Below are 10,704 nucleotides of genomic sequence, written 5' to 3' on the forward strand. Positions count from 1 at the left end.
CTTAATGTGGAATGGCTGTAATATCTACGTACACTATTTCTGCAGCTAAATTGCTGACGTCTCAAAAGCTGCTTAATAAACGATTTGATTAAACGATATGATTAAACGATTAGATCTATATTTTCTTGATAAAGCAGCAAATTCAACTTTCAGTGTGATAAATGACTGTAGTAAGTCCACATGTTTCTTCATTTTCTTGAGGGTGTACATTAAATTGATACTCTGTTGAACACAATATCTTGTTGTAATGGGCCATTCCCAATGCTGACATATTTACAACACTGTTGTAATGAATTACCATGGTGAAGACATCAGATACCAAGACCCCATCCCCCCCCCCCACTCTCCCCTCCCCCCCACCACCCAGACAAACACACACACAATGAGCTGTGAAACAACACTGGGTCAACAAATACTGTACCCTCATGCACATGTACCAAGATTTCTGACTGAAAGCTTTACATATGAATAACCCCAGGTTTCCCCCAGGCACTTTAACAAGACGAGTTTCCCTAGATGCACAGGAGAAATAACAAAATACACTTTTAACACAACACATGATGACAAATATACTGAAGGTCAACATACATGTCCATGTAGATTAATGGGACTAGAATTAAATACGACTGATAACCCTATTTAAAAAAACAGAATATAATTAAATACGACCATGCATGTCATGCTGCATCCTTCACTCAGTGACTTCTTGAGTTCGGTTGTTTTGCAGACCTTAGGAAGCTGAATCAGCTTTCCAGGAATTTCACAAGTCCACGCAGGTTTAGACAAGACATGTTGGAGGCTCTCACACACTAGCATGGCTAAAAGGCATGAGTTTACGCTGTTTGCTAAACTGAATATACATCTCGCCCTGTATGGTCTGTCTGCTAAATGGTGCCCTTAGCAGCTACCATTAAATCCCACTAGTTTGCGAGAGCCGCCACCTTACTTATACATGTATCTCTTCTAAACGTGTGAACTCACAATATTCCTTAAATTCTGATTCAAATTATCAAAGAACTAAGTGAATAACACAACAATGGTTTACTTATTTGCTTGATCAGTGTTTTACGTTGTACTCAAAATTATTTCACTTACACGACGGCTGCCAGCATTATGGTGGGAGGAAATCAGGCACAGCCAGGGGAAACGCACGATCATCTGCATGTTGCTGGAGAGGACCTTCCAACACATGGCCAGAGAGGAAACCAACATGAGCAGCACTTGTACTCACAGCGACCGCATTGGTGAGAGCCTCCTGGGTCATTACGACATGCTGGCGTACTAACCCTGCTGGCGTGCTAACCCCCTCAGCCAAAGAGGCCCCCAACAAAAATACCTTTTGCACAAAAGCATAACAGTTTGTTTCATAGTGAGATGTATTTATGTTTTTTTTCGTAATAGCAATCTACTTTTCATTTAAAGAAAAAATATACAAATGAGTTTAGCAAATACACATAATTTACAGCTGAAAGCCTGTAATTGCACAAACATAAATGAAAACCACATCTACATAAATATATATACATATATGTATGTAGAAAATGAGAAGGTTTTCTCGTTTTCGTTATATATGTACATGTGTACATAATCAGTACGTTTATAGTTTCCATTTTTATACCCTTTTCAAACAAGACAAGGCCGAATATCAACCAAATTTAACTGACTGGGTAGAATGGCACAATAACATTTTATGAAAATATGTGTCTATAATTATGCAAGACACTTATAAAATATAAATTGTTGGATATATATATATATATATATTTTACATGTCATATGTAGATGTCACAAATATGTAAGAACATAACACAGATTTTCAAATTAGGGTAACAAGAAGGCAAGCACCATGATCGAAATATAAAGATAATTTTGAAAACTAGAACAAGTTAATAAACATTCATAATGTAAAAATAAATGGCACATGAAAATACTGTATTACCACGAACTTTCTAGACAATATAAACAACATCATTATCAAATTCACCGGATCTGTCCAAAGTCAAATGTTTGTAGGCTAACATACCGTGGTATATCACATCACTCATGAATGCATATATCTACACGAACAAATACTCTTCAAAATATTAAAAAAAAAAATGCTTTTCATTTATCCTGAGCAATATCCAACTCATTCTTCACAACATTTATGGGATTTCAAAAATTTATGCAGTGAAAGTCCTAGTGTTCTATGTCAAGCAGATAGTGTTGCACACGTTTTGGTAGTGGCAGTTGTGGGATTTTTTTAGCCAGGGAGCGGTTTAAAGCTTTGTAAATAACAACCCGTGCGCTGTTCTTCAGACTGCGGGGATTATCTGTCAACTCATTCAGAGCAGACAGGAAGTCTTGACCAGTAGCACCCATCGGATGGAAATGTGACATGAACTTTGCAGAGCGCAGGCACTCAAACAGAATCCTGTGATCCATGGTGTGGTAAAACAGCAGCAACAGGTCCAGAGCATGTCCGTGGTCAAAGATGGACTGAAGATCCTTGACTTCATGTATGTAATGATTGACCGGCTGAGAAGCCTGCTTCTTCAGGAAGATGGAGCTTTGGGAGTGGCAGATAATCGGATCTGACGGATACGGCTCAATATCCGGATCTCCACCCCACTGTAGCAGGGTTTTCAGCCAATCATGAACAGCTTTTAGGTCACGAGGGAGGGTAGCATGTTCTGCCAGACGAACAAATTCGATAAGGGCGTTCCCCGTTCCGCCTTGTAAATGGCGACTCCTCTTGGTTGTGGTATGGTTTGGATTAAGCCCATGTTGAAGGAGTAACCTCAGGCACCGATTCAGTAGTTTACTAAATTGTTCGTGTAATGTTACGTCTTCACCATTCCGTGACTGATTCAGAGAGAAGGAGCGTTGACCTATTCTCGCCAACAAAGTGGAGCAAGTGGCCTGACTCTGTGTTGTGAAATTTGGTTCAGCACCATGAGACAAAAGAGTTTCCAGGCAGTGCAAAAAGTTTTCTGCCTGACTGCATAAGGATTTGGGACAACCGTATAACAAGCACTGTAAGAGAAGAAGAAGAGATGTATGTCCTAAGGCACATTGAGCATTGGGGTCGGCTCCATGGCTCAGCAGAACCTTAAGGGCATCGTTCAGGATGGCAAAGTTGTTGAAATATTCGTCACCTGGGTCCAGAAAAATGCAAGGATGTGGGTCTCTACGATCACAAGCTGCAACCGTTATGTGCAGCAGTTTTGAAAGCGGCTGATGCTTTTTAGCATTTGTGGCCTTGATGTCTGCATTGTACTGTAACAGCAGACCCATGCATTGCACAACTTGTTTCTGGTACTCGTTCTGGACTTGCTCTAGGGAGCTTCCATCTGTAACACTGGAGCAAACATCCTTTAATACGAAAGCTAAGTGGCCTACAAGGATATGCAGAGGGGTTTCTTCTTTGAAATCTTTCATATTAACATCCTCCTCAAGGCCTGCGGTCAACAGGAATTTTGTTGTATCAAAAATAGAGAAATAACCATCTTTTGTGTTCCTATAAAGTCTATGAAGAACAGTTTCACCCAGCTTGGACACCTTTCTCATATTTGCCCCTTTGTCTATTAGGAATCGCACATGGTTTTGACCCCAAGGAACTGCCAGCATCAAGGGCGAGTCACCATTCGCATCTTGTTCTTCTATTAACTCTGGCCACATATTAACGAAATGTTTAATGCACTCCAGAGATCCCATCCTGCAGGAATACTGTATTAATTGCGCAGGGAGAGTTGTTGAAGGAGAACAACGGTAACCCATGGCTTTGCTAATGGACTTTACCACGGAGACATGATCACCATCTATTGCGCATTGGATGGGTGATCTTTTCCTGTCGTGGCACTTGTGCACTGGGTGTTGGCTGAGGCCCAAGTAGTTGTCCCTGAAGTAAACAGGTACGTGGGGATGTGGAAAACACATACCGACTTCTCGGTCCAGTCTCGCTCCAAAGGCTATGATACTCTTGACCATTTCCTGATTACCCAGGTGTGCCGCGATGTGAATTGCAGGGCTACAGACTGCAGAATCTGGGTTGAATCCTAATCTGAGTAAACCTTTAATTGCTGTAACATCTCCTGATATAACCGCATGCTGTAAGGCATTGTACCCTGAACTATCAGTCACAGCCAGGACATCTTCATCAGGAGGAAGGGCCGAGATGTCATCAAGAATCGCATCCTCTTTCTTCTTTAACTTCTCCACTACAGCCAGAACCTTCTGCTTGGTCTCTGAAGAGGGTGAGCACAGTCGTCTTAGGCCGAGCAGTTGCAAAGAAAAGACAATTCCCAAGACCTTCCAAAGGTAGGTGACCAAGTAGAAAGCGTTGGAGACAGCACTGTTCAGCATCCTGCCCATCATGTCAAGATTATCTACAAGACAGAAAGAATTAGACAATATCATGAGAACAGTGAACTGTTTAAAATCAGGAAATGGCAAAATTTTTACGCTAAATTTAGAAAACTTTTCTACTATATTATACTATGTTTCAACTTAAATTCAGCATTTTTCAAATGACATATTTGGCTTGATTCTGATAGATTTATCCACCTAATAGGGCCACATGCAAAGATTGATTAATTTTTTGGGTCACAAAAACTTGTGATGGTATCAAAAGTAACATTTTAATTTGGGTGTCTGAAAGTGCATTTTTACATATCAAATGTTAGGTTAACGACAGTAAGAATTTTATTGAGTGAAAACACTCTGAATTCTGGATGAATCTTGAAAACGTGAAATCCTCAGTGTTTTATCATACATGTCCTGCTCACAAATCCCTTAAAAAAAATAGATCCCAAGGGCTGTGAAATAGGTCTATTGCTCTTCTTCTATTTTTATTTTTCTTGTAACTAATGACCAGTTGTCCTCTAGTACAATTCACTGGTCTTCTCCACCCACAAAAGACCTATCAGTTATTCTGTCTGTAATGGAGGACCCCGTCCCCACCTCATTATGACATGACTTTAAAGAAAATGTATTGCACCAGAACATCATATTATGATACAATGCAACATTGTAAACATTTTCCCGAATTTTTTTTACAACTAAGTCGTGACCATTTCCATTTCAGATAATTTTCAGAGGTAGTGCGGTACTCCCTACATTTCTAAGACAGGGAATACCGGGTAAGCCTACCGCTGTACATATGTTCTAAAATACTCAACACTTCATATTTTGGGCCCTTAGCAATACACCTGGAAAGTGTTAAGTTGATTGAGTGAAGGTGCTGGAGAAAACTGAAATACATACATGTGCATATACCTATACATAGACCTTCCGGTACAGAGATTCTTGTAGTTACATATACATGTAGGACTACCATTATCTGTATGTACATGTCGATTGCCCAGAATTACGACTTGTCATAACATTCTAGAATAAATACATTATTTCAGCTCTTCCTGGGAATGAATCTGAATGACACTCACAGGCCTACATTTATTTACTACACCTCAACCTGTAGGCCTACTGGGTTTATTCCAATAACTCACTCAATCCAAACTTCACCTTGTCATTTTGTTTTGATAGCAGGGGTTGCAGTATTATTTCATTCTATGGTAACTTGCCTACCTCGACTGGTTATTTTTTTTTTTTTACCTGTCGAAACATTTCTGTACACACGAACAACTGCCGTTTTTGGATCAAACCTCATACGCCTGTTATGCTAAATCCAAATGTAGGCCTACATCAGAAGACAAGAATTTATTACTTGTGCTTTATTTATTGGCAGTATATAGTACAGTGTATAAATCTAAAGGGTTTCTGAACACTAGCTGTTGTTGTGATCGTTAGATTTCAATGCACAGCTGATCGAAGTTCAATCCAGAGCATAAAAAGAATAAATTGCAAAGACATGTCATATAAATGACAAAGACACATGACAGAAATTAGAATATGCTGAAATTCTTATTTACGCTGTTTTTCTTTGTTCGCAACTTGAATTTCCCCATTCAATTTTAATCGATGAATAAACAGTAAAAGCATGTGAGGTGTGGAGAAAAAAATGACGTCAAAATGCTTGAGGAAATCAACACAAATATAACCCTAGTCCTTACAGCTCCCATCATAACATATAAATAAATCCCAACACAACAATGAAGAAAACATCATGAAAGGAAGCTAATATTTCACCATAACACATGGTCTATTTCGTTAAGCGCACTAACACGGCTTACTTGGGTGAAACTACTTCCGGCATCTTCACATTGTTTCATGCCTCTATAATGGGCCTCTGGTGATTCTCACCAACAGACCCATAAAAAGCGAACACTTTGTTACCTACATTTCATACATACCACTGAAATCTTTTCAGATTATAACATCTTCCTGAACAGATGAATTGTCTTCTCTCTCCCTAGGAGAAAAATACTTAACCTTTCCAAGGTACCCAAATGAAGAAATAAATCTCATTTTTCAAGTCTGCAAAGAAATTAAAATCCAAGTATAAAATCCAAGTATCATATCATTTTAGTATTTCTACCTAGTTTCTATTAAAAACGAAGTGGCACTTTAACAGCTGAATTTAACTGAGTGTGAGGCCATTTAATTTATGAACCTAGAAACACTAAACAATATCAAGAGAACATTTTGGTTCTAGTTGCTGAGCCATGGCCGTATGATAGCAATGTAACACTGAACTTCATTACCCCATCTCAAGCAGTCACTTCCTCCACACAGGTGTTACCCATGGCTTAAATACTCAAATTTAAATGTTTATGTGGGCAGTCACAACTCAAAACCGACATTGACAGGTAAACAATTTCTGTGCATGCTAAAACAGCAATCTGACAGACAACATGGCTCTTGCTCACCTTACTGTCTGATAATTTCCATTTGACAAAATAAGTAGTACGGAATGCTTTTAAACTTGATATATACAGATATGCACTTTAGTCTTTCTTCTGAGTTGAGCAAATGATACAGACTTTATCACGAAATATTTTGATTGAGTTTAATAATGTTCAGTTCATAGGTAACACATCTGTCAAGTGGTATAACCACTTTGCACAGAGTAACCTTAATTATTTGTGTCTTTATTAGCATTCCTTGGCTGCCGATGCTTGCACTTGTTGTGTTTCCTTGTTACAGCTCGTTAGTCAAGAATGCCAGAATTCGATTCCTAACACCTGGTTCAATACTCATTTACTTATCATCTCTTACTTTGTTCCTCCAAATACTTGGTGTGCTGAAGCTCATTTTCTCTCCATGCTAAAAGCTTAGCGCAGGTCAAGATACTGTATACTTCATGCATCATGGATGCAAATATATAACCTCTGATTTGAGTGGCGCAGTACAGTGCAAAACTGGATCAAATGTGCTGTACCATATTTTGCTCTGTCTGTTCACAGAAGAGTAGTCTGGTATCTCACCTAAAATAAACTCTGTGGTAAGTTGTGAAGTGCCTGGGATAGGAATAGCCTGTAAATTTGATAGCGTTATCTAAGAGATAACGCGAAAATGCAAGTTTGTCAGTGGGATTTCTCTTAGCAGTAAGTGTTTGAATACCCTAATTCTTTTAAAAATTTGAGACAGATATTAGTAGTGTTGAAAGTAGAATATTACATTTCTTTACCAGCCATTTGGAAAATTAAAGATATGAGTATGTTCTTCATTAGATGGCCTAATCATGTGAGAAAAAAGAAACTCAATTTTCCTACTACAATTACATATTTATTGGCTAAAATGAGCAGACCAGGTGTCCCAAAAATTAGAAGAAATACTGCAATGTATCACTATGCATACCTACGTGTGACAGTTGTGGATACAGGTGTTGCTTTTATTTCAAGAAATTCTGTAAATATATATGCTTCTCTGGTGGCTATGACGCATTAAATAACGCTTCACATTGTAATCCTCATGGCTGTGCTACTCGAATACAGGCCCAGTTGTTCAAACTACCTTAATACTAACTTTAACTTAAAGGTGGAGAAAATATTAAAAATACATTAAGTTCAGATGAAAGATTGTGAAATGTTAGTTATGAATGTGGTCTCCAATATTTTTTCGAATTTTTTTTTTTAAGAGAAAAAGACACTTGAAAATAATTTTTGTATGATGGGTATTTGGGATCACCTTTACATTTAAATAGTGTTACAAATGGGGGCGTAACATGTTTATAAAATATATTTGTGCTAGAATTTTTTTTTTTTTCAGCTGAAAAATGTGTTCAACCTGGATTTGGATCATAATCATACTTTAATATATTCATAAATGTTATCATAATTCAGATAAAATCCATATGTTGGGATATAAACAACAAATTTACGTTCGTATAAATTTAACTGACATGCATCACAACCTTATTTAGAACAACGAAAATAAATACCAAAGGTTGATACCTAGTACCCACCGTACAAAAATATTCAAAAAAAAAATTTTTTCATAAAAAAAAAAAAACATCCAATGCCATATCTGCAAATAATTTTTCATGCTCTTTCATCTGAAATTGGCATCATTTCATGTTTCTTCTACCTTAAGGCCAACTTTTCTATTTTGTACTTTAATAGCACCAAAAAAACAACACTCCCTAATTCCTCAATCTTTTTGCATATGAAGAGCAACATTCAGCAGAATTCATGCACATTTTTAAGTTGATTTTTGGAGACAAAACTACAGTTGTTGGATTGGCCAATGTCTGTGCTTCACAAAAAGTGTAATTTTACAAGTCAACACTGAATAATGCCTTCAGAATATGCCTGAATAAACAATAAGGTTGAAGAATTACAGTAACAGTATATTAGGTGTGAACTAAATCTGCTGCTGTTATCATTTTTGCGGTGGACAACTGCATTGGCTACTGGGGTTCGCTAAAACCTTTAATACATAACATGACGTAAACCCAGAACTAACTAATACAAACAATTCAAACACCTGCATGGGCCCAGCAGAGTTACCTATACAAGCACGTGTCATTTTCACACATGTTTACACTGTTTGCAGTGCAACTCGATACTGCTGAACCTTGTTTCAAGTTCAACTTAACCAACTTAACCATTCTCGGGATGTGATGAAGTATGAAACAAGGTTCTGCAGTATCGGATTACACCACCAGGATCAAGACGAAGTTATTCTACCCAAATTGGCCAAAAAACAAAAGGCTATTTTAATTCATTCTACCGCTCTCTTCACCCCTCTGATGAGATCATGAATTTTAGACCAATCAACGTCAAGCCGAGCAGTTCTCCTACATGTGCAGGCATTCAAAAGTGTGAATGAAATAGTGTCTAAGTGTTGCTTGAAGTTTTGCAAGAACAAAAGTGATATCTAGTATAAACTAGACCCCGATATTTCACCTAAATCATAAAAACAAATCTAACATGTAAACAAGTTAAAATCCATTTGTTTGCACTAAAACATAGCAAGATGGCCTATCATTCGGGGAGGTAAAAGTACCAGCAAGTAAGTTACGCGACACACTCTATGCTGTTTGAAAGGTCGTCTCTATTTAATATGTACAGTATATTTGCACACGGCCCGCAACTAAGGGGTAGCATCAACAACACTGTCACTCTCAGGGTAACTGTAACACAGAACATATACGTCGACGATCGAGACTATATCACTTCTTCACGAACAGCTGACACAGGCGCAAATATCGACAACACAGGAGTATGCAACATTATCAAAAGTTGACAGCGTCTAGAGATTGAAATATAATGAAACTGTTTGCAATGTTTAACTTCAGCCGTACCCAAAACCTTGCACTTCAGAACCGGGACCTGCATAACGAAGATCGGTGATTCACTGACCACACCGAGACTACCTGCCGCTTACATCATCTAAAAATCTACAAATCTTTTTTAGCCAAAGAATGAACCGAATGCATCGATAAACATGTCTAGATTTTTAAAAACCATAGGTTGTGTTTGCATCCCAGAACTGATTTCCGAAAAAGGCCATTTAATGGTGTTTTCGTTGAGATTAGCGGTGAACATTCTCAGCGTAGCATTCGAAATCACGCGCTTTCCTACGTGATTCTACGTGCACCGACACAGCAGATGGCGAACGTACCAAACTATGGAACAATGCGCTAATTACAGGCGTTTGTGGTTATTATTATCATCTCTGTCCATGCTCAAGTTGAACCATAGCAGTGTAAATATATTTACACACTTACAAATTGATTTTGCATAACAGATTTCACAGGGGATACAAGCATAGTTATCGTGAGTTCTTCACTGTGTTCTCGACTGAGGATAACCCAAGGCATGAGCTGATATACAAGACTTTTACCATATCCAGTCGATTAGACTGTAATGACATCTTGTTGCTTATATGTCATGCGAAGAGCGGTGACCTGCTTTGCCTTTGACTACAGAAAAGCCACCGTTTACCTTGGCATACGCGATTACTTCTTCAAACTCACTTTTCATGCCGTCTTTCGTGGGCGCCGCCATGTTGAATAACTTTCCCAAGCATAAACCAACGGCCAACTTCAGGACTAGGTCTTAGGCAAAATGGAGTCGCCCACTTTATTTATGGGGCCCTGAATTGTGCAGACTGACTTTATTTATAATTTATCAACTTGAGGTACATATTAAAAATTTTTTATGGCATGCGCCTGTGAGGAATGCATAACCTTGTCAATGGTATTTGATATTTAATTTTTCTTCTCTTTTAAAGCTGACAATTGGGGGCCTCCGTGGCTCAGTCGATTAGCGCGCTAGCGCAGCGTAATGACCCAGGAGCCTCTCACCAATGCGGTGGCTG

The 10,704-nt window shown here is 38.4% G+C and overlaps 1 protein-coding gene across 3 annotated transcripts; it reads right to left on the reverse strand.

Annotated features, from left to right (window-relative positions):
• Nucleotides 1-389: 389 nt before the first annotated feature.
• LOC135479004 (uncharacterized) lies at nt 390-9,707 on the reverse strand. Of its 3 annotated transcripts, XM_064758711.1 has the most exons (3): nt 9,686-9,707; nt 6,291-6,414; nt 390-4,367 (listed from the first exon to the last, which is right to left on the reverse strand). In XM_064758711.1, exon 3 carries the CDS (start codon nt 4,354-4,356, stop codon nt 2,179-2,181), a length of 2,178 nt encoding a protein of 725 aa, XP_064614781.1. In that variant the 5' UTR covers nt 4,357-4,367; nt 6,291-6,414; nt 9,686-9,707; the 3' UTR covers nt 390-2,178. The 3 variants fall into 3 exon arrangements, with proteins under 3 accessions (XP_064614781.1, XP_064614789.1, XP_064614775.1); XM_064758719.1 differs by lacking the exon at nt 6,291-6,414 and having other exon boundaries at nt 9,686-9,694; XM_064758705.1 differs by lacking the exon at nt 9,686-9,707 and having other exon boundaries at nt 6,291-6,536.
• Between the last annotated feature and the right edge of the window lie 997 nt (nt 9,708-10,704).

The sequence above is a fragment of the Liolophura sinensis genome, chromosome 1 (assembly GCF_032854445.1).
Source record: "Liolophura sinensis isolate JHLJ2023 chromosome 1, CUHK_Ljap_v2, whole genome shotgun sequence".
Lineage (NCBI taxonomy): Eukaryota > Metazoa > Mollusca > Polyplacophora > Chitonida > Chitonidae > Liolophura > Liolophura sinensis.